Here is a 25,357-nt window from a genome sequence, read left to right as displayed (position 1 = left end):
GGAACCTTTCTGGGTGTATATAAGTATATTGGTTTCGCTTCTGAGCTTATTGTTAAATAATATGCTGTTTTTAGCTTTCCCAATCCTGTAAACAACTTTCGAAATTCTGCTCTGAGCTCTCCTGATTGACCTTCATTTGTTATTTCTTCTATTCTGCTAATTAGATTCAATTCCACACATGCCTTTCTCCTTAAAAGTGATCAACTCTGATCCTGAATTACGTACAGTACTTCAGTAATTACTTTCTCTCTGTGCTTTAAAATAGCTGTTAATTCTCCCAGAACCTTCAACTCTGTTCCTCCTGGTCCATGTAGCTTTTTGTAGAATGGTTGAAGAACTCTCTTGTTTAACCATGATTCAGCATCTTAAAGAACTGAAACTTCTGCTCCAACATCTAATTTAAAACATGCCCTGTGTCAAGAAAACAAGAAATTGTACTTTTTCTTTGTTAATAACCCTGTCATATTTCTTATGTACTGGAAGGCAGGCTGTTGGGGGTATAAATACGATAATTGATTAAAAGCCAGAGTGACTGCAAGGATTTAAAGCCAACAGTAAGAAGTGGTGTTGATATGTTAATGAACCATGAGGAACTTCAATCAGAGTTTTACACAAAGCAGTAACAGGAGGGTTTTTGAATCGCGTTGTTATCGTTCAAAGGGGGATATATGCAGGTTGTAAAAAAGGCGCAAGTAAGGTAAAGATAGGGTAAGTTTGTTTTTACAAGTCTAAGAGTTAGGGTTATGAAACAAGTTTAATCAATTCTGGGAAGAAAGCATTTCTGAAGACACTAGTTGAGACCAGAGAGAGAACAAAGGGAAAGAATGCATTTAAGGAAATACTGATGCCTAGGTGGGGTTGCTGGTCAGATCTCCCAGAATACAGCAAGATAGCTGGGGAGAACTCTAAGAAGACAGCGTGAACAAGGCCAGACCTGAAGACCCAGTTGCTGTCAGGCTCAGAGGACATCCCAAGGCAAAAAGGCACTGTTTGGTAAAAATTACCAGGAATTCTATAGATTTTGGAAATCTATAAGGATAGGTGCTGATCAGAAAAGGGGAAGGTTAGCTCTGAGGGTAGTTAAGATCTGTTTTAAAGTAATGTTTACTGTGTGAAGCTGCTCTTGTGTTTAAATGTAGTTGTTCTTTCCTCTATTTTCTTTTAATAGACATTTATTCTGATATAAAATCATCACAAGAAGTCAAGAACATCATTTCCTGACTTTAGAACCTTTCCTCATACTATACAAATTACAAAAATCGTTTTGGCAACTGTTTCAAATTTCCATCTGGGATTTGGGCAGCTCAACATTTACCATCAGCCATGCCATAACACCTGTGACCTTCTACCAGGATCTCTGCACTCCATTAGATTCCACTTAATACTTTAATCTCTCCTAAGCAGGGTATCTCAATGACTTGTGAATTTCCCACTCTGTTTCTTTTTCTTTGAGTGCTCTACTGCCTAAAAACACCCTTTTGCACAAATTGCTTTGCCCATCTTTGGCAGGTCAATTCCTGTCTCTTTCTCTTCTTTCTCTGAATGCTTCTTTCTCTGTACCTTTCTCTTCTGGACCAGAAACAGCTAGTCTGGGCTGCCACCATTAATTGCTTTTCATGCCACACATTTTTCCTTCTCTCTATTTTCCCTTTTATACGTATGATGAATTTCACTGTATCTGATACTTTGCATCCAGTCTGTCTCTCCTCTGACTACTGATCAGTTCTGCCTCTTGATCTTGACTTGCCTACTTAACTGAATTGTTTTCACCAGCATCAGGGCTTCCTGAGATTGCAAATTATCTGATGATGCGTCATAAATACAAACGTACGAATTAGAGCAGGAGTCGGCAACTTTGCCTGCTCCACCATTCAACAAGATCATGGCTGATCTGATTGTAACTTCAACCCCACATTCCTGCCTCCCCCCTATAACCTTTCACCCCCTTGCTAATTAAGAATCTATCCATCTCTGCCTTAAAAATATTCATAGACTCAGCTTCCACCATCTTTTGAGGAAGAGTTCCAAAGACTCTCAAACCACAGAAAAAATTTCTCCTCATCTCGGTCTTAAATGAGTAATCCCTAGTTCTAGATTCTCCCTCAAAAGGAAACGTCCTCTCCACATCCACCATGCCAAGACCCTTCAGGATCTTAAGGGTTTCAATCAAGTCACCTCTTATTCTTCTAAACTCCAGTGGATACAAGCCTAACCTGTCCAACCTTTCCTCCGAAGACAACACACCCATTCCTGGTATTAGTCTCATAAACCTTCTCAGAATTGCTTCTAATGCATTTACATCCTTCCTTAAATAAGGAAACTAGTACTGTACACAATATTCCAGATGTGGTCTCACCAGTGCCCTATGCAACTAAAGCATAACATCCCTCCTCCTGTAATCAATTCCCCTCACAATAAACAATAACAATCTATTAGCTTTCCTAATTAATTGTCATACCTGCATACTAGCCTTTTGTGATTCATGCACTACAACACCCAGATCCCTCAATCTCAGAGCTCTGCAATCTCTCACCATTTGGAGAATAAGCTTTTTTTATTCTTCCTGCCAAAATAGACAATTTCACATTCACCCACATTATATTCCATTTGCCCGATCTTTGCCCACTCACTTAACCTATGTCCCTTTGCAGTCTTATGTCCTCTTTACTATTTACTTTCCTACCTATCTTTTTGTCATCAGCAAATTTAGCAACCATTCCTTCGGTCCCTTCATCCAAGTCATTTATATAAATTGTAACAACTGTTCTATCGTGAATATGCTCCACTTCCATATTATTGTACTCACAGTCTTCTGCTAATTAGAACAAATCATTAATGGGTCGATGCTTTCCCAGTGTCTCTGGATACGTTTATTGAACTTTTCGCATTCCATTATGGTGTTCCTGTGGAGATTGAAATATGTTCCCGGTGCACCCACTGACTTTGGCATACGTGGCTTTACCCTTATCGATCTCCAGGCTAACTAAAATGTCACCCATACAGTCACCCATTGCATACAAAAGTGCACAGACCTGCTCACAGTCTGGCTTCGCAGCGGGACCCAATGCAGTGCAAAGTCGAGCGAATCTCTTGTACCACTTTGGCCACGCTTCAGCCTGCAACTTTCTCAAAGCGCTCCAGTAGAGGTAGAGATTTTTCTAGTGTCATCCTTTTATCACTTACCCCCATATAAGCATTGTGTTGTTGAGTTGGACTAGTCTCGATTACTTCCAAAGACTGTTAGCCGCAAACACTCCTAACTTTATTGTAACATATTTTACAGCTGAGAACACTCTCTGAGACTAGCTTCCTTCCATGTTCATTTCTCCTATACTCAAGTGATCTTAAAGAGTCTATGTCACTTCCTTCTATGACATTATAGGCCATTCCAGTTAACGCTTTATGGGACTTAAGTCTAACATATTCCATTATACTACACATAGCGTCTCCAAGATGCACTGCAGCAACACACTAAGGCTCTTTTGATAGCACCTTGTAAACCCACAACCTCTGCCACCTAGAGGGACAAGGATAGCGAACCAATGAGACCACCGCCATCTGCAAGTTCCCCTCCAAATCACACACCATCCTGACTTGGAACCTCAGCATTCCTTCACTGTTGCTGGGTCAGAACACTAAACTCCCTCCCTTACAGCTCTGTGGGGTACTTATATCGCATGGACTGTAGCTTATCACCACCTTCTCAAGGCCAATTATGGATTGACAATAAATGCTGGCCTTGCCAGCGATGCCCACAGCCCAAGAGTGAATAATATGAAAGGCATTTAAACAAAACCATATTGCACTTGTTCAGTACTTCCCTGTCATGTCATGTAAGATAACTTTACACAGCATTTTTGTACATTTCAGATTCAGAATGAGTCCATTACAAAGGATGTACTAGCAAATGATAATCATCATCACACTAAGTTTCAACTCAGCCGGTGTCAGCACCCTGACAAATAACTCACACAAGTTACCATCTGCAAGTCTGGTACCACTTATCTGCAGGCTACAGCAGGGACTAAAACACTTATACATCAAACTTAATCCCATTTTCACCCAGCATTCCAACACAATCCTAGCTTGGGTCGCTAAACAGAAATCAGCAGGCAGTCCCTGGCCATCTTTTCACCAAAAACATAGCCTCACAGCAGAGAAACAGCTGCCTGGGTCAGTACACACAGTGTAAAATGCTAACGATTGAATCAGATGAAAATCCTTGGTCCCTTTCCAAAACCACACCATTTTGTAATACTTTATTTTAAGCTGAATCGTTTTCACAGAATCACAGAATGCAGAAGAGACCGTTCGGCCCATTGAGTCTGCACCAACACATGAAAAACACCTGACCTACTTACCTAATCCCATTTACCAGCACTTGGCATGTCATAACATTCAAGGCTATGGGCCAAGTGCTTATTCAGGTACTTTTTAAAGGATGCGAGGCACCACACCTCCACCACCCTCCCAGGCAGTGCATTTCAGACTGTCACCATCCTCTGGGTAAAAAAATTTTTCCTCACATCCCCCCTAAATGTCCTGCCCCTCACCTTGAACTTATGCCCCCTTGTGACTGACCCTTCAACTAAAGGGAACAGCTGCTCCCTATCCAGCCTGTCTATACCCCTCATAATCTTGTACATCTCAATCAGGTCACCCCCTCAGTCTTCTCTGCTCCAACAAAAACAACCCAAGTCTATTCAACCACTCTTCATAACTTAAATATTTCATCCCAGGCAACATCCTGGTGAATCTCCTCTGCACCCCCTCCAGTGGAATCACATCCTTCCTATAATGTGGCAACCAGAACTGCACACCGTACTCCAGCTGTGGCCTCACCAAGGTTCTATACAACTCCAACATGACCTTCCTGCTTTTGTAATCTATGCCTCGATTGATAAAGGCAAGTGTCCCATTTGCCTTTTTCACCACCCCACTAACATGCCCCTCTGCCTTCAGAGATCTATGGACACACACGCCAAGGCCCCTTTGTTCCTCAGAACTTCCTAGTGTCATGCCATTCATTGAATGCTTCCTTGTCAAACTACTCCTTCCAAAGTGTATTGCCTCACACTTTTCAGGGTTAAATTCCATCTGCCACTTATCTGCCCATTTGACCATCCCGTCTATATCTTCCTTTAGCCCAAGGCACTCAACCTCGCTGTTAACCACCCAGCCAATCTTTATGTCATCCGCAAACTTACCAATCCTACCCCTCACATAGTCATCTATGTCGTTTATATAAATGACAAATACTAGGGGATCCAGCACAGATCCCTGTGGTATGCCACTGATCACTGGCTTCCAGTCACTAAAGCAGCCTTCAGTCATCACCTTCTGTCTCCTACAACTAAGCCAATTTTGAATCCACCTTATCAAATTACCCTGTATCCCATGTGAATTTGCTTTCTTTATAAGTCTCCCATGTAGGACCTTGGCTTTGCTGAAATCCATACAAACTACATCAACTGCACTACCCTCATCCACACACCTGGTCACTTCCTCAAAAAATTCAATCTAATTTGTTAGGCATGACCTCCCTCTGACAAAGCCATGCTGACTATCCATGATCAAAGCTTGCCTCTCCAAGTGGAGATAGATTCTGTCCTTCAGAATTTTCTCCAATAGTTTCCCTACCACTGACGCGAGACTCACTGGCCTGTCATTCCCTGGCTTATCTCTACAACCCTTCTTAAATAGCAGAACCACATTAGCTGTTCTCCAGTCCTCTGGCACCTCCCCCGTGGCCAGAGAGGAATCAAAAATTTGGGTCAGAGCCCATGTGATTTCCTCCTTTGCCTCCCTCAGCAGTCTGGGACACAAATCATCGGGACCTAGAGATTTGTCCACTTTTAAGCCTGCCAACACCTCCAATACCTTGTCACTCCCAATATCCATTTGCTCAAGAACCTCGCAGTCTCTCTCCTAGAATTCCATACCTTTCATCCTCATTCTCTTGGGTGAAGATGGATGTGAAGTATTCGTTCAACACTCTACCGATGTCCTCTGGCTCCACCCATAGATTGCCCTCTGGGTCCCTTATGGGCCCTACTCTTTCCCTGGTTATCCTCTTCCCATTGATATACTTATAGAATATCTTGAGATTTTTCCTACTTTTACCAGCCAGAGCTTTCTCATATCCCTTCTTTGCTCTTCTAATTGCTTTCTTAAGCTCCACCCTGCACTTTCTGTACTCCACTAATACCTCCGCTGATTTGCTTCCCTTGTACCTGCTAAAAGCTTCTCTTTTCCTTCTCATCGTAACCTGAATATCTCTGGTCATCCATGGTTCTCTGGGTTTGTTACTCCTTCAAATCACCCTAGAGGGAACATGTTGAGCCTGTACCCTCCCCATTTCCTTTTTGAACGACCCCACTGCTCCTCTGTAGATTTCCCCACAAGTAGCTGTTCCAATCTACCTTGGCCAGATCCTGCCTTATTTTACTAAAATCCACCCTCCCCCAGTCCAAAACATTTTTTTGCAACTTGTCGATTTCTTTGTCCATAACAAGCTTAAATTGTACCATGCTGTGATCGCTATCACTAAAATGCTCCCCCACCACCTCAGCCATCTGTCCGGCTTCATTCCCTAGAATGAATTAGGTCCAGCACTACGCCGTCCCTTGTTGGACCCTCTACATATTGACCTAAAAAGTTCTCCTGTACACATTTCAAGAAATCTACTCCATCCAAGCCAATTAATGTTGGGAAAGTTGAAATCACCTAATATAATTACCCTGTTGTTATTGTTTTTACACACCTCCGCAAATTGTGCACATATTGCTCCTCAATTTCCCGCTGACTATCTGAGGGTCTATAATAAACACCTAACAATGTGGCTGCCACTTTTTTATTCCTAAGCTCTACCCACAAAGCTTCATTCAATGCCCCCTCCAAGATATCATCTCTCTTTACTGCAGTAACTGACTCCTTAACTAATAATGCAATGCCTCCTCCTCTTTTACTCCCCCCCCTGTCTGACCTGAAGATGCTATATCATGGAATGTTGAGCTGCCAATCCTGCCCCTCCCTCAACCACATCTCAGTGATGGCTACTATATCACAATTCCACGTGTCAATCCTCACCTTTAACTCATCCGTTTTACCTGTAATACTCCTGGCATTAAAGTAGAGGCCATCCAGCCTTGCCTTACTCCCTCGAGACTTAATGCAGCTGTACTCCCCCTGACTTGATTGTTTAACTATATTATGATGTATCCCTGTTCTGCTAACATTCTGTGTCCCTTCCCCCGCTGAATTAGTTTAAACTCCTCCCAACAGCACTAGCAAACCCGCCTGCAAGGATGCTAGTCCCGTTCTGATTCTGATGTAGACCGTTCCGCTTGTACAAGTCCCGCCTTTCCCAAAAACAGTCCCAGTGATCCAGGAATCTAAAGCCCTCCATCCTGCACTAGCCCTTAAGCCACATATTCATCTGCGCTATTCTCCTATTTCTGAGCTCGCTAGCACATGGCACTGGGAGTAATCCAAAGATTATTACCTGAGAGGTCTTCTTTTTTAGTCCACTGCCTAACTCCCTAAATTCTTGATGCAAGACCTCATCCCTCTTTCTACCTATGTCATTGGTACCAACATGTACCATGACCTCTGCCTTATCAATACTCCTGATTATCTCCTCAAAAAAATTGATCAAATTTGTCAAACATGACCTTCCCTTAACAAATCCATGCTGACTATCCCTGATTAATCAATGTCTCTCCATGTGTAGATATATTCTGTTCATCAGAATTCTTTCTAGTAACCTCACCACCACCGAGGTTAGACTGACTAGCCTGTAATTTCCTGGTCTATCCCTTCCTCCCTTTTTTAATAATGGGACAACGTTAGCAGTCCTCTAGCACCTCACCTGTGGCCAGAGAGGATTTGAAAATTACTGCCAGGGCCCAATATCTCTTCCCTTGCCTCCCTCAACAGCCTGGGATACGTCTCATCTGCGCTATTCTCCTATTTCTGAGCTCGCTAGCACATGGCACTGGGATTAATCCAGAGATTACAACCTGAGGGGTCTTGTTTTTTAGTCTACTGCCTAACTCCCTAAATTCTTGATGCAAGACCTCATCCCTCTTTCTACCTATGTTATTAGTACCAACATGTACCATGACCTCTGCCTTATCACCCTCCCCCTTCAGGATGCCCTGCAGGTGTTCAGTGACAGATTTCAGTGGGTTTCAGTCCCCATTTTACAAATTATTCTTCTCCATCAGTTCAAATCAATTCAATTGATCAGTCCATGGCATAGAAAACAAACACGTACACACACATATTCCTGCTAAAATTCAAAGTTCAACAAAATGTGCAATACCAGAAAGAAGTTTGTAAATCAGAATATTCATCTACTACAACATTCTGCCATGTATATTAATACACGCATTTAAACTTGTTGTATGGACTTTTAACAATAAGACACTATCCATGGTAGGGTGACGGTTTACAAATGTAGATTTATTTTTTTTAGAATATTATTATAAGTTAAACAACATTTTTCCTCAAAACAGCATGCTCTATCCTATATCCACATAAACTTACCAGTTGTTTCTCAAAGTAAATTGACCAAACCACAGCATAATGCCCCACAGTCAGGATAATGAAAAGCAGCAGTGAAAGTTCCACATTACTCATCTTTCTCACTCTCCGGTAGTAGAAAACAGGCTGTCGCCAATCCGGCAGGCCATTTTCCAAAACTTCATCATATCTGCAAACAAGAAAAAAAAATAGGTACAATCTAAATATCTGAAAGGCTGTTGCAGAGAATCGTGGATTAAAAAATATTCTCCTTTCAAGAATGTTTTGTAATTTATGTCAATTGCTTAATACTCAAGTTTTGGCACAAACTAAAAACTTACACTCCATGCACTACGTCTGTGGGTAGGGATTTCATCCAAGAATAAAGAAAATTTCAGAAACTGCTCTGTAGGTTGTCTTTGATCCAACAAATAATAGGCCTGTGGCACTAACAGTTTAGTTACACCATTGTATTATTTCTAAGCATGTTAATAGCTGTATTCAAGGTGAGTTTTACCAATTGCCATTTACAAAAGAAAATCATGTCAATTTCATGCAAAATATACTCAACTCATTTAATCCACAAGTTGAAAAAAGCCCCATAACTCTCAGAAGACAAGCATTACATTGAAAGGAAAAACAAAATGGAGATGCCTCTGATTGCTGGATATGCTGTTGCACAAGCAAAATATAGATAGTTTTAACTTAAACAGCAGCATGGTGGTGAATGTGCTGCTCCACGGTCACTGAGTACTTCCCCTTCCCAGGTACTTCCCAGGTTCATGAGGATAACTATTGTTAAAATGAGTTTGGAACTCATGGCCATGCCTAGGCACCTCCTAGTGGCTAGATGAAAAGCAGCACTACCAAATATCTGGGCAAAAATCATCTAGCCATCTTTTAAGTCTCATGGAATGGCAAAGCATCTCACTGAATGGCAGAGTACACTCAATGGGCCAAAATGGCCTAATTCTCTCAGGCATTTACAGCACACAAAGGGCCATTCGGCCCATTGTATCCGTGCCGGTCAACAAAGATCTGACTACACTAATCCCACTTTCCAGCGCTTGGCCCATAGCCCTGGAGGCTATGGCAACGCAAGTGAATATCTAAATACTTCTTAAATGTTACAAGAGTTTCTGACTCAACAACCCTCTCAGGCAGTGAGTTCCAGACTCCCACCACCATCTGGGTGAAAAAGTTTCTCAACTCCATGCTTAGCCTTCTACCTCTTGTCTTAACTCAATGCCCCCTGGTTATTGACCCCTCTGCTAATGGAAAAAGTGCCTTCCTATCCACCCTAACTATGCCCCTCATAATCGTATACACCTTTATCAGGTCCCCTCTCAACCTTTGCTGCTTCAAGGAAAACAATGCCAGCCTATCCTTATAGCTCAGACCATCCAGCCTCAGCTGCATCCTGGTAAATTTCCTCTGCACCCTCTCCTGTGCAATCACATCCTTCCCATAATGTGGTGACCAGATCTGCACACAGTACTCCAGTTGTGGCCTAACCAGCATTTTACGGTTCCAGCATTATTCCTGCTCTTGTATTCTATGCCTCAGCTAATAAAGGCAAGTACCTTGTATGCCTTCTTAGCCACCTTACCTACCTGCCCTACTAGCTTCAGGGGTCTGTGAATATGCACACCAAGGTCCCTCTGATCTTCAGTACGTTCCAGGGTCCTACCATTCATAGTGTAATCCCTTGCCTTGTTGGCCCTCCCCAAGTGCATTATCTCTCACTTTTCTGGGTTGAATCCCATTTACCACATCTCTGCCCACCTGACCAGTCCATTGATATCCTCCTGCAGTTTACGAATATCCTCCTCACTATTTACCACCCTACCAATTTTCAGGTCACTTGCAAACTTCTTGATCATATCCCCTACATTTCAGTCCAAATCATTTATCTATACCACAAACAGCAAGGGCCCCTGCACCGAGCCCTGTGGAATCCCAGTCACAGAAACATCCCTCTACCATCACTCTCCGCTTCCTGCCTCTCAGCCAATTTTGAATCCCATGTGCCACTTTGCCCTCGATCCCATGGGCTCATACTTTCTTGACCAGTCTGCCATGAGGGACCTTATCAAAAGCCTTGCTAAAGTCCATGTTGACCATATCAAATGCATTACCCTCATCAATACTCCTGATTATCTCCTCAAAAAAATTGATCAAATTTGTCAAACATGACCTTTCCTTAACAAATCCATGCTGACTATCCCTGATTAATCAATGTCTCTCCACGTGTAGATATATTCTGTTCATCAGAATTCTTTCTAGTAACCTCCCCACCACCGAGGTTAGACTGACTAGCCTGTAATTTCCTGGTCTATCCCTTCCTCCCTTTTTTAATAATGGGACAATGTTAGCAGTCTTCTAGCACCTCACCTGTGGCCAGAGAGGATTTGAAAATTACTGTCAGGGCCCGATATCTCTTCCCTTGCCTCCCTCAATAGCCTGGGATACGTCTCATTTGGGCCTGCAGATTTATCCACTTTTAAGGCTGCTAAACCCACTCTCTCTGTTAATTTCCTCTAATATTTCATAATCCTTCACCCAGATGTCTATACCTGCATCGTCCTTTCCATTGTGAAGACCAATGCAAAGAATTCATTGAGGACTGTGCCTACATCTTCCAGGGCCACACACACATTACCTCTATGGTCCCTAATAGGCCCTACTCTTTCCCTGGTTATTATCTTTATATAATTTTAAAACTCCATTGGGTTTTCCTTTATTTTACCCACCAATGCTTTCTCATGCACTCTTTTAGCTTTCCTAATTTCCTTTTTAAGTTCCCCTCCGCTTGTTTTACTCCTCTAAGGATTCTGCCGTATTGAGCCCTCGGTATCTACCTTAAGCTTCTCCTTTTTTCTTAATCCTTTTATGTCCCTTGACATCCAGGGTTCTCCTGACTTGGCCCCCCTTTGTCTTTACGGAACATGTTTTCCCTGTATTCTCACTATTACCTCCTTGAATGCCTCCCACTGCTCTTGACACAATTTTACCTGCAAGTAGCTGCTCCCAGTCCATTTGGGCCACATTGTATCTCATCTTAGTAAAATTAGCCTTTCCCCAGTTTAGAACTTATACTCCCGGCCTAATCTTATCCTTTTCCATAACTATCCTAAATCTAACCGAGTTATGGTCACTATCTCCAAAATGCTCCCCTGCTCGGGCTCACTTCCGAATGTTGGGTCCAGAACTGCCCGCTTCCTTGTTGGGCTTTCTGGCTAAAAAAGTTCGCAACTTAAGAATTTTGCTCCCTCCCTACCTTGCACACTGAAAACTATCCCAGTTAATATCTAGGTAGTTAAAATCCCCTATTATTACTGCCTCATCATTCTTACACTTCTCTGAAATTTAATTACATATTTGATCCTCTATCTCTCCCTGACTGTTTGGGGGCCTATAGTACACACCCAACAGCGCATTTGCTCCTTTTGTGTTTTTTTACTTCTACCCATATGGCCTCATTTGATGATCCTTCCAAGATATCATCACTCCTCTCCCCTATAATTGTTTCCTTGATCAATATTGCAACTCCCCCTCCTCTTCTATCCCCCTCTCTATTTCACTGAATACCTTATAACCAGGAACGTTGAGCTGCCAATCCAGCCCTTTTAGCCATGTCTCGGTCACAGTTATGATATCATACTCCCACGTGCCTGTGCCCTCAGCTCGTCTGTCTTATTCCTCAGGCTGCTTGCATTAAAATTTATTCCATTTAGCCTTGCTAAACTCTCTTCTTTCTTATCTAGCCTATATTGCCTCTGCCTTCCAGACTCACTTACTAGCGATTTAACTTTAATTCCATCCCAGCTTTTCTCCCCTCTGAACTACTTTTCCAGGACCCATCCCCGCCCCAACAACATTAGCAAACCTCCCCGCGAGGATGTTGGTCCCATCCCTGTTCAGATGTAACCTATAAAACTTGTACAGGTCCCACATCCCCCAGAAACAGTCCCAAAGCCCCAAGGATCTAAAGCCCTCCGTCCTACACCATCACTCCAGCCACACATTCATCTGCTCTATCCTTCTGTTCCTATGCTCAATCCTGCATGGCACCAAGAGTAATCCGGAGATTATTACCTTTGAAGTCCTGCTTTTCAATTTCCTACCTAACTCTCTAAAGTCTGCTTGCAGTACCTTATTTCTCTTTCTTCCTTAGTCATTGGTCCTAACATGAACCGTGACCTCTGGCTGTTCATCCTCCCCCTTCAGAATGACCTGCAGCCATTCCGTGACATCCTTGACTCTGGCACCCGGGAGACAACATACCATCCTGGATTCATGTCTACAGCCGCAAAAGTGCCTACCTACTCCCCTCACTAATGAATCTCCTACCACTGCTGCCCTTCCATACTTTTTCATCCCCCCAAGCAGCTGGACAACCCACAGTGCCATGGCCCTGGCTCTAGTCGGCCTCCACAGAGAAACCATCACTCTCACAATTTTCCAAGGCTAAAAAACAGTTTGTGAGCTAGATGCATTCAGGGATTCCCTCACTACCTACCTGATCCACTACTTCTGTCTGGCAGTCACCCATTCCCTCTCTGTTTGCACATCCTTAAACTGCGGGATGACCTTGTCCTGAAACATGCTATCCATGAACCTCTCAGCCTCATGAATGCACCATTTGGCCCCAGCTGCTGCTCAAGCTCCAAAGCCAGAGCTCAAGTTGCTCCAGTCGGAGGCACCTCCTGCACACATGGACTGCCAGGAGGATCTAGGATTCCCCACATAGTGCAGGATGTGCAAATCATGGGACTGAGCTCCCCAGGAATATCTTTACTAAATAGAATATGGAACCTTGCTTTTATTTTAACCTCACTCCTACTTGAGTATAGACTCGATCCTCTAGATAGACTAGATCCTCTAGGTGCTGCTGACTGCCTGTCCCAGGGTCCTCCTCGCGTATTCTTTTCTAGGTGTTGCTGACTGCCTGTCCCAGGGTCCTCCTCTCACACTCTCTGCTCCTACATCTTATTGTCTTATAATAAACAGATACCCTAAAGTGCGCTTTTTTACAACAATCCAATTCTGAAATATTTAAGGTAGTTATTACCCCGGCCAGATTTTCAATGACATCACTCGAGATGAGTCTGAGTATCTGCTATTTTAATACCAGCACAGATGTACCAATGCATTGCAATATACTTCATTACCCACAGCTTTGTACATCGGCAGAATCAGTCTCATGTTAATCAAATACAATTTACCTTTAACAAATCTGTGCTGGCTTTCATTTATTAACCCATATTTTTCCCCAAGTGCCAAGAATTTTGTTCCAGATTAAAGCCTCAGTTTCTGAATCAACAGTGGGCTGATTGGCCTATATTTGCCAGGCTTATCCCTCTCCTTTTTATTTTGAACAGGGATTTATTTGTAATCCTCAGTTTTTTGGCAAGATTCACATACCCATGGAGGACTGAAAAATTGTGGCAGATACTCTGCAAACTCCACTTTTACTTCCCTCAACAGAAGATGCATCCCATTCGGACTGGATAACGTTTCTTTTGTGAACACTGCCAAGCTTTTAAGTGCTGCCTCTTTATTTAACATGTTCAATTGGTAGGCTATTTCCTCCTATGTTGTGATGTGGTCAGGATCCCTCCTCTAATAAAGATAGATACAAAGTACTCCGCTAAAAAGGGGGGCACGAAGTAAACTGGGATAGCAACAGTGATGGGAGATTTGATAGTTAGGAGAACAGACTGGTCTTTATGCAGCCAAAATGAATCCAGGATGCTATGTTGCCTCCCTGGTGCCAGGGTCAAGGATGTCACTGAATGGTTCCAGAGTACCTGGAGGGTGGAGGGTGAACGCCAGTGGTTGTGGTTCTATATTGTTGGTACCAATATGAAAGTGGGATTTGTACCTGAAGTCAGAATTTAGGGAACAAGCTAGCAAATTTACAAGCAAGACCTCAAGTATAATCTCCAGATTACTCCGTACACAAGTTAGTATAAAAATGGGAGGATAGCGCAGATGAATGCATGGCTGAAGTGATGGTGCAGGAAGCAGACTTTAGGTTCTGGGAACATTGGAACCAGTTCTGAGGGAAATGGGACCTGTACATGCCGAACCGGTTGTGCCTAAACAGAACCGGGACCAATTTCCTTGGAGGGTACATTACTAGTGCCATTGGGTATGGTTGAAGCTAACTTGGCAGAGGTGTGGGAACCAGGAGGTAGTACTAGAGAAGGATACCAAGGTGCCTAGAGTATTGGGAGAGACAGATAGTACTAGAATAGGAAATAATAAGGTATTAGGAAGTTCATTGTAAGAGGAAAAGTACTAAAGTTTAAATTAGTTACAGTGCATGACTGTGAATGCGAGGAGTATGGTATATAAAATCGGTGAGTTGCAGACGCAGATGGAAATATGCTTTGGCAAACAGAGGCCTGGCTCAAAGAGGGACCTGGTTATTAAATATCCTGGATAAAAAGTGTTAGAAAGACATGAAAGGAAGGAAAGAAGGATGGGTGGCAATATTGAATGGGTAATTTTCAGGTTGTCAATTTGTAACTCATGGAGTGCCACAAGGGTCAGTGTTGGAGCCTCAACTATTTATGATCTATATCAATGACTTGATGAGGAGACCAAATATGTGGTAGCTAAACTTGCCGATAACACCAAGGCAGCTAGGCAAGTAAGGGAGGGGGGGAGGGGGGATGTTTCCTTTTGTGGGTGAAGTCTAAAACTAGGAGAAACAGTTTTAAAATAAGAAGTTTCCCTTTTAAGACTAAGATAAGGAGACTTTTTTCTCTGAGGATTGTTAGCGTGTGGAATTCTCTTCTTCAGAAAGCAGTGGAGGTTGGGTTATTGAATTTATTCAAGGTGAAGTTAGACAGATTTTTGACTGACAAGTGACTCAAGGGTTATGGGGGGCAAACAGGAAAGGAGTTGAGACCACATCAGATCTGTCTGCCATGATCATGTCCTTTTAAGGAGGCTTAAAAGGGCCAAATAGCCCATTCCTGCTCCCAAGTCCTATGAACATTGCAGCACCACAGAGGGGTGATATCCCAGGAAGGGTCAAGGGCAGAATTTATTGGACTTGCTTAAGGAACAAAAAGATGCAATTACATTTTGCAGTTTAGTCTATAGCCCACCAGCTAGTGAGAAAGATGTAGAGGTACAAATATGCAACGAAATTACAGTGCAGTTCAAGAATTATAGAGAAGCTACAATGGAGAATTCAATTATCCAAATATGGGCTTTAGGAAAGATATGAAGGCATTAGAGAGCGTAGAAAAGATTCGCAAATATGGTTCCAGGTACTTTTTAAAGGATGTGAGGCAACCCGCCTCCATCACTTTTCCAGGCAGAGCATTCCAGACAGTCACCACCCTCTGGGTAAAAAAATTTTTCCTCACATCCCCCCTAAACCTCCTGCCCCTCACCTTGAACTTATGTCCCCTTGTGACTGACCCTTCAACTAAGGGGAACAGCTGCTCCCTATTCACCCTGTCCATGCCTCTCATAATCTTGTACATCTCGATCAGGTCGCCCCTCAGTCTTCTCTGCTCCAATGAAAACAATCCAAGGCTATCCAACCTCTCTTCATAACTTAAATATTTCATCCCAGGCAACATCCTGGTGAATCTCCTCTGCACCCCCTCCAGTGCAATCACATCCTTCCTATGAGAGCTGCTCATTATTCTGCAATTATTCTGCCATTTGCACTCACTCTGGACAAATGCTTTATTTCTTTGCTATAACCATTACTACTCTTCACCTTTTGTTCCATGACATCGTTGTCATTTAATCTGCTCTACCCTGTATCCTATCCCAGACTTCTCCTTTTGTTCTTTCTCCTTTCAACAGCATAAAATGCACCACATTTCTACCTTCAGTTTTGAAAAGTCATATCCAACTCAAAACGTTAACTGTTTCTCTCTCCACAGATGCTGCCAAACCTGAGTATTTCCAGCACTTAGTTTTTATGTCAGATTTCCAGCATCCACAGTATTTTGTTTTTATATTACAGAAAATAAAGGGTATAATTTAAAGGGGGTGCAGGAGCAAAGGGACCTGGGTGTATACGTGTATAAATGATTAAAGGTGGCAAGACTAGTTGACAGAGTGGTTAATAAAGCGAATGGCGTCCAGGGCTTTATCAATAGGGGCATAGTGCACAAAACCAAGGATGTTGTGCTAAACCTGTGTAAAACACTGGTTCGGCCTCAACTGAGTATAGCGCCCAGTTCAGGGCACCACACTGTAGGAAAGACGTCATGGCATTGGAGAGGGTGCACAAGATTCACGAGAATGGTTCCAGGGATGAGGAACATCAGTTACATAGAAAGATTAGATAGCGGAAAGCAGGCTGAGGGGAGATTTTATAGAGGTATTCAAAATCATGAGGGTCTGAACAGAGTAGGTAGGAAGAGACTGTTCCCATTGGTGGAAGAATCAAGAGCCAGAGGACACAGATTTAAAATAATTGGTAAAAGAAGTAATGCCGACACGCGGAAAAACTTTTTCCACAGTGAGTGATTGGGATCCGGAATGCCTGAGCGTGTGGTGGAGGCAGGTTCAATCAAGGCATTCAAAAGGGAATTGGATCATTATCTGAAAAGGAAAAATTTGTGGGGCCACAAGCAGAGGAATTGCACTAGGTGAATTGTTCCTTCAGAGGGCCAGCACAGATATGAAAAGCCAAATGGCCACCTTCTGTGCTGTAACCATTCTATGATTCTACCCCTTTAGTATCTCAACAGTGTACTATTTATTTTCCAAAAGGGATAGAGTACATATAATACCACAGAATGGCAGAAATATAACTTCACAACCTTCCAAACAGTCAAATTTACTTATTTGTAGTCAATAATAGCCACTAAGCTGTAGCTGGTTGGTATGGCTAACTAAAAAATGTTAGTGTCACATTGGAACCCCTTTACTAAGTCTTTCCAATGATTGTTTTTTCAAATTTTGAGTTCTGACATATTTGAAAATCACAATATATCACATTTTAAAAAGTGCATTAGTAGAGGTAAGTGGCAGATAATTTACCTAATTTATCAGCTACAATACCCAATTACTAGACCAGACATTCAGCACATCACTGATGGGTTTTAACAGAATGGAATTTGAAAATGATAGAAAATTACATGGTAGGATTATACTGAAAAACCACATTTGCACTCAAAATATTTGTGTAGATACTTTTCAAATGAACATTTCTTCTGCTGGATATGAAAGCAAAATTCCAAATCTATCAGGTATATTTATTGTAGCTTTTAAAACCTCAATTTTCTTGAAAAAAATCTCTATTTTCTGTTAAACACCATACTTGACATTTACTGCCATTTAATTTACAAATTTTCCAACTATAAAATTGAAATTTGAAGCTGCATCTCTTAATTGCATTAATAATTATGGCATCAAAATTTTAAGCGTGGTGAGAAATTTAACAGCAGTTTCCAAAAACTGGCAAAGTGAAAACTTATATTTGATTTACTTACTCAGTTTGTCACATTAAAATAATAATGCATTGCATAAAGTTAATGTGAAGTGTAACTTATTCTTTCAATATCTGCAAATATAATGTAAAATGTGTTAGAAAATAGAAGATTCATATGTTCATAACACTACGCTTTTAAATCAAAAATATTGAAATAATGCTTGCAAATGCACCAACAGAAAACCTGATGGACAGCCTTGTCCGCTGTCTAAGCTTTTACAAGCACCATATAAATTCCTACAGTTTATCATATATGGACCAGTTTAAGAAAACAATCTCTCACTGTCCAGGAGAATTAGCAAATGCAGAGATATTCAAGACAGATAAGCATGTACGAAGAGCTTGACTGTGGATTACACAATATACTAGGGCTCAGTTTCTCAGAATGAATGGCTTGCACTGGTCTACTTGTGTGCAAGAGAAAATGGAATGTCACATTACATTCACTATGTCGGAATTCTGCAAATATTCTTACCTCACCACTCAGGTAGAAAAAAATGTCCTGGAGTTTTTACAAGAGGGGGTGGAAATTGTGGAGTAGAAAATAGGAAATATGCAGGTGTAGAAAAGCATTATCAACAACTTTAAGAAGGTTCTGAAAAATGAATAAAAAGGTAGAAAAATGGCTCCAAAGAGGAAGATGCTGAGTGAATGACCAACAGCAGTAGAATAACAGAATGGTTACAGCATAGAAAGAGGCCATTTAGCCCATAATATCTGTGCTGGCTCCTCTATCTTTTCCCTGTAACCCTGCACATTCTTCCTTTGCAGATAATAATCCAATTCCCTCTTGAATGCCTCAAATGACCCTGCCTCCACCATACTCTCAGGCAGTGCATTCCAGAGCCTAACCATTTGCTGTGCAAAAAACCTTTTCCTCATGTCGCCATACTTCTTTTGCTGATTACCTTAAATCTGTGCCCTCTTGTTCTTGATCTTTCCGCCAATAGAAATAGTTTCTTCCCATTCACTCTGACCAGAAACCTCACGATTTTGAATACCTCTATCAAATCTCCTCTCAACCTTCTCTTCTCCAAGGAATAGAGTCCCAAATTCTATAATCTAACCAACTGAAGATCCTCATTCCTGGTACCATTCTCTTAATGCCTTTGCATCCTTCCTAAAGTGCGATGCCCAGAACTGGACACAATATTCCAGCTGAGGAGGAACAAGAAAAATGTTCCAAGGTGAATGAAGGATTGAGGCAGGGACATAAAGCTGGAGGTGGTAACTCAGGTAAAATAGAACAGGGACACGCAGTATTTTGAAGGACTACTCAATGGAAATTGATAAAATGGAGAACAGGAAGCCAAAGGAGCTTGACAAGGGCAAGAAATAGCATGTACATGACTTCACAAGAGGGTTCAAATATGAACTTTGTTAACAGCAAAGTAGGAGAGTCTACAAAAAAAAGGTATTAGAGAAATCACTCTTGGAGCTAATGAAAACGGGATTAGGGTTTTGGCAACAATTGAGCAGAACGGCATCATTGGCAATGTCCCAGAAGTAGAAAAATGTGGCCCTGGCAATGAACACAAAGTCGATAGAAAAGTCAAGTTCCAGGTTAAGTAGGATACTGAAGTTACGTGCTACCTTTTCTGGTGAAGGTTAATGGGATCTGTGCTATCTGGAGTTAGGTGCAATGGGGAACCAAAAGAAATGGTTCAGCTGGTAGCACTCTTGTCTCCAAGTCAGAAGATTGTGTGTTTAAGTCCCACTCCAGGACTTCAGCACAAAAATCAAGGCTGACACTCCAGTACTGAGGGAGTGCTGCAAAGCCAGAGGTGCCATCTTTCAGATCAGACTGAGGCCCTCTCTCAGATGGACATTAAAGATCCCATGGCACTATTTTGAAGTGGAACACAGAAGTTTTGCTCCATGTCCTGGCCAATATTTATTCCTGTCAACTTCAGAAAACTATATTACCTGGTCATTATTACATTTCTGTTTGTTGGAGCTTGCTGTGATCAAATTGGTTGCTGTGTTTCTATCAACAGTGACTACACTTCAAAATTAAGTACTTCATTGACTATAAAGTGTTTTGGGATGTTTGCTATCAGGGGCACTATATAAATACAAGTCTTCCTTTTTTTCCAATTTTACTGACTGAAAATTCCAGCTTTTGTAAATAATATTTCAGCATGTCCCAATCTCAGACCATGAGCTCTGAAAGCCTTCTCTTACTCATGAGCAAAAACAGTATCTTGAAGTTCTGCCAAAAGCTCAATAATTCTATCCATTGAGTAGCTGGGCCTCAGAGCTTCCAGGATTCATTTCTAGGTAATCTTAATAAAGTTGATCTCAGCCCAATAGAAGTGAAACAATTACCCTCAATTAGTGGGCAAGGTCAACATTTATTGCCCATTTCTAATTGTCCTCAAGAACATGTTGGTGAACCACCTTCTTGAACCACTGCAATGCATGTGGTGTAGGCGATGGCATTACCATTGTCGAATCCTTCACAATCAATATCCTGGGGGTGGGGGTGTGGGTGTGGGGGAGAGATCGCCATTGATCAAAAAATTAACTAGATCAGCCACATACTGTTGCTACAAGAGCAGGTCAGAGGTTTAGTATTCTGTGGCAAGTGATTTATCTCCTGAAGTCTTTCCACCATGTACAAGGCATAGGTCAGGCGTGTAATAGAATACTCTTTAACTGTTGTTGGTGCTGACCTCCTCCAGACAGGTGAAGTGCAGTTCGACATCATCCAAGACAAAGCAGCCTGCTTGGTTCGCACCCACCCACCAACCAAACATTCAACACTAGTGCAATGTAGCTACACAGTGTGTGCACAAGATGCACTGCTGTAACTTGCCTAAGTTTCTTCAACAGTGCTTCCCAAATTTTCAACCTCTACTACCTGAAGGAACCAAGGCAAGAGGCACATGAGAACATGATTACCTCCAAGTCACGTACTACCCTGACTTGGAAATACATCAATGTTCATTCATCATTGCTGGTCAAAATCCTGGAACTTGCTACCTAATAGCACTGGTGATAGGTTGGGAAGGTGGAGTTTAGGTAGAAAATCAGCCTACTCCTGTTCCTATTTCTTATATTCTTATGCATATCACCTTCCACCTTCCCAACCTATCACCATATCCCTTAATGCCATCAATATCCAAAAATCTGTTAATCAATACCACTGAACATCCACAGTCCTTTGGGGTAGACAATTCTAAAGATCTGCAACCTTTTTAGTGAAGAAATTATTCCTCATCTTGACCCCAAGTGTCTGATCCCCTATTGAGATTATGATCCCTAGTTCTAGATTTCCCAACCAGGTTTTGTTGGTGATGGTCATTATCGAGCATGTATGGCATAAATGGTACTTGCCACTCATCAAAGCAAGTCTGGATGTTGTCCTGGTCTTGTGATAATCCTCACTTCTATTATTTTCTTAGAAGGAGAGCCACTGACTTGTGTTATATATGGCTAGTGCTATATATGGCTACATCCAGTAGAATTTTTTTTCCCCGATTTCCACTTAACTTCAATTTTACTAGGACTTCTTGTTGCCACACTTGGTCAAAAGTTGCCTTGATGCCACCTCACCTCTGAAATTCAGCTCTCTTGCCCATGTTTGAACCAAGGCTGTAAAGAAGTCTGGAGCCATGTGGCCCTGGCAGAACCCAAACAGAGCACTGGTAAGCAGTTGATGGTGAGAAACTGCCACTTGATAGCACTGTGGATGACGCCTTCCATCACTTTGCTGACAAATGAGAGTAGGTTGATGAAGGGGAAACAGCAATTGTCTGTATTGGATTGTCCTGTTGTAAATTGGGCAATTTTCCATACTGTCCAGTAGATGCCAGTGTTGCAACTTTACTGGAACAGCATGGCTAGTTCTGGGTTATAGAACTGGCTCTACGACTTGTTGGGGCTCAGAACCTTTGCTGCATCCAATTAGCTCATATCATGTGGAGTGAACTGAATTGGCTATTACTGGCACGTGTAATAATGGGATCTTAGGAAAAGGCAGATATGAATCATTCACTCAACGCTTCCGCAAACTCATTAGCCTTGTATTTTGCATCCACATGCTGGGCTTTGCCATCAGAGGATGGGATGTTCATGGAGCCACCTCCTCCCATTAGTTGTTTAATTATCTACCACCATTCACGAGTGGATTGGCAGGGCTGCCAAGCTTTAATCAGATCCATTAGCTTTGGGAATTGCCTAGCTTGTGTCTATAGCATTCTGCTTATGCTGTTTAGTATACATATTCTATGTTACAACTTCACCAAATTGGACATCTCATTTTCAGGTACACCTGGTGCGTCCTCCTGGCACGCTCTCCTACATTTCTCATTGAAACCTGGGTTGGTCCCTAGGCTTCACAGTAAATGTGGAGTAAGAAATATGCAAGGCATGAGGTTACAGATTGCACTGGAATACAATTCTGCTGCTGCTGATGGTCCACTGAGCCTCAAAAATACCTAGTTTCAAACTGTTAGATTTCTTCTGAATCAATCCCATTTAGCGCTTGGTAGTGCAGCACAACACAATGGACAAGGTCTTCAGTGTGAAGATGGGATTTCATCTCCACAATGACTGCTATTGTCAGTTCTACCAATGCAGTCATAGACAGATCCATCTGTGACAGATAGATACATGGTTGAGGTAAAGTAGGTTTTTCCCTCGTGTTGGTTCTCTAACCACCTGCCACAGGGCCAGTCTGGTAGCTATGCCCTTTAGGTCTCTGCCAGTTTGCTAAGAAGTGCTGCTACCTAGCCACTCTTAGTGATGGACATTGAAATCTCCCACCCAAAGTACATTCTGGGCCCCTGCTACTATTGGTACTTCTTTCAAGTGGTGCTCACCTGGAAAAGTACTGATTCATCAGCAAAGGAAGGACAATAGGTAGTAATCAGCAGGAAGCTTCCTTGCTTATGTTTGACCTAATGTCATGAAAGCTCATAGGGTCCAGAGTCAATGTTGAGGACTCACAGGACCATTCCCTTTCCCCACCCACCTGACTGTACACATCTGTGCTGCCACCATTCATAGCAATGGGTTGAATATAGATAGGTCTGGGGCATTGACCGATAGTCATACTCACAGAATCAGGCTGTCGCTCAACTGTTCTGTGGACAGCTTGCCCAATTTTGGCACAAGTCCCCAGATGTTCGGGGATAGGACTTTGCAGGGTCAACTGAGTTGGGTGGGCCCTCAATGTTCAAATCTAGTGCCTAGTTTGATAGCCCATTAGTTGCATCAAACTGTCACAAAAATTGCAATATAAATAAAACCCGAGTAGCCAGCTCAGCCATTTCAGAGTCAGTCAGTCATTTTGCCACGGATTTGGAGTCACATACTGGACACATACAGTCAAATAAGGATAGGAGGATTCCTTCCCTAATGGCACTGGGTCTTCTTCTTGATACAATGGTATGGCTTCCTCAGCAACTTTAGATGTTCACTTGGTTGCTGCCTGGTTCAACAGAATACAAATGCAAAGATGACTTTGAGTTTTTTTTATATTGGAACAACACTAATTATGGATGATGCAATATTAGTGTTTGAAATTTTGAAAGGATGGGACACAGTAGAAAACCATAGAGTGTCTTAAATAGTTGAGACATCTAGAATAAGGGGCCACAGATACAAGATTAAATGGAAGAGATTTAGAATAGGAAGGAACAGAAACTTCTCTGCAGAGAATTGTGCAGCTACGGAATACACTTCAAGGGCAGTAGTTGAGAAAGCAACTATGTCAACATTCAAGATTAAATTTGACAGGTGGATAAAAGAAAAAGGAATGATGCATGACTGGAATAGTGTATTCATATATGACTATTTGCACAAGTGAAGAGTTAATGCTAAATTGTATCAATTATGCCAAATAACCTTATTTTCAGGTTGTAACTTCTACGCATGCTATGAAAGCTGGGCCAGTTTTACAGTCAGCATTGAGCCTTTTTCAGCCAAACTGTCATTCTTAGACTCTGTTATGCTGGATTCTCTATGTGCTGGTTGAAACATTGGTTTCTTTGTTTTTGGGTGGGAAGGGGGGTGGAGAAGAGGGAACAAAATAAAAATTGTAGCTAAACAAAAGATCCAGTTATCCTATTTCATGACTTTTTTTAATTCTATGAAATAAAGTTTCAGTCTGAGCAACTTTATCAAGTGGCACTTATGAAACTAATTTGGCAGTTTAAACAAAAGGGAAGCAAACAATATATAAAACAGAAGAGAGCTCTCATGGCCTTTCAAGTGCAGTAAAGTACAGCACATTTGCTAAATAGTTAAACCAGCAACCTGAATTATACAAAAATATTTCTGCAAAAATATGGGAAAATAAGCATGCCAAAAAGGGGTTTACATGCCAATATTTAATTTCCTTCCCTCCCCATCCCCCTTCTCTCCCACCCCCAAATAAACAGCTTCTGCAACTGTGGTCCTTTTAACATAATGGAAGACTGCCCACTCCCAAGTAAAATTACAAATGATGTACCAGGGTTCAAAGATACACTAAGACCATCTTTTCGCTTACTACATTTCCAGCAGTTTCTGATTATCCTTGGGTATTTTGTAGGATGTGTAGAATTAGTATTAAATTAGCTATGCTGTGCACCACTACAAAATGTCCAAGTATAATTACTGTAAAATTAGCTGTTCAAGTAGAATCTGGGAGGTGATTCCAGCCAGGCACACAGTCAAGAAATAATTGACAGCAATCAATGTTGTCACCGTTGGTAAGCAGAACAAGCTGCATCAGAAATCAATTACATAATCCAAAAGCAGTTCTAAAGGTGTTGATAACATTTTGAAAATGAAATCACAAAATAAGGTTTTACCCATGTTGGAGTGTACCCAAAATGCAGTAAGATTGGGACATGTGCAGTCCACATTTAAAATGCATTTTTGGCTTCACATCATTAAGTAATCTAAAGGTTTCCAAGAATAAGCATTTTTATAAGCATTGCCATCTGTATTCAGTGAACACATTTTTTAAATAGAGCTTTTACTACTACTTTACAATAACAAAAACAAGGCTCCCCAATGGCTCAGCAATATTATTCAAAATGTATCTGAGCCATTGTGACTAGAAATATTTTGAATGCGACATTAAAATGAGGCCTATCTGCAGCACATTAAAATGTACCATGACATTAGTCAAAAAAGAGTCAGCAATGTACAGGCCAATATTTCTCTCTTAACCAAGGTCATTAAAGAAAATTCTAGTCATTATCTCATTGCCGTTTTTGGGACCTCGCTTTGTAAAAATTGACTGTTGATTTCTCATGCAACTACAGTGATAGCACTTCAAAAGTAATTCTTTGGCTGTAAAACACTTTAGGGCATTCTGAGGTTGTGTAAAAGAAAATATTATTTCTTCCTTTGGAG

General features: G+C 41.7%; 1 protein-coding gene across 1 annotated transcript in view; it reads right to left on the bottom strand.

The window, feature by feature from the left end:
* Positions 1-25,357, bottom strand: part of dnajc1 (DnaJ (Hsp40) homolog, subfamily C, member 1) — a 329,426-nt gene that overhangs the window by 196,216 nt on the left and 107,853 nt on the right. The window contains exon 4 of the mRNA XM_041183360.1: positions 8,551-8,716. Within this exon, the coding sequence (XP_041039294.1) occupies positions 8,551-8,716 (166 nt within the window). The remainder of the gene's footprint in view (positions 1-8,550; positions 8,717-25,357) is intronic.

The sequence above is a fragment of the Carcharodon carcharias genome, chromosome 3 (assembly GCF_017639515.1).
Source record: "Carcharodon carcharias isolate sCarCar2 chromosome 3, sCarCar2.pri, whole genome shotgun sequence".
NCBI lineage: Eukaryota > Metazoa > Chordata > Chondrichthyes > Lamniformes > Lamnidae > Carcharodon > Carcharodon carcharias.
This window is presented reverse-complemented; position numbering and strand designations above follow the sequence as displayed.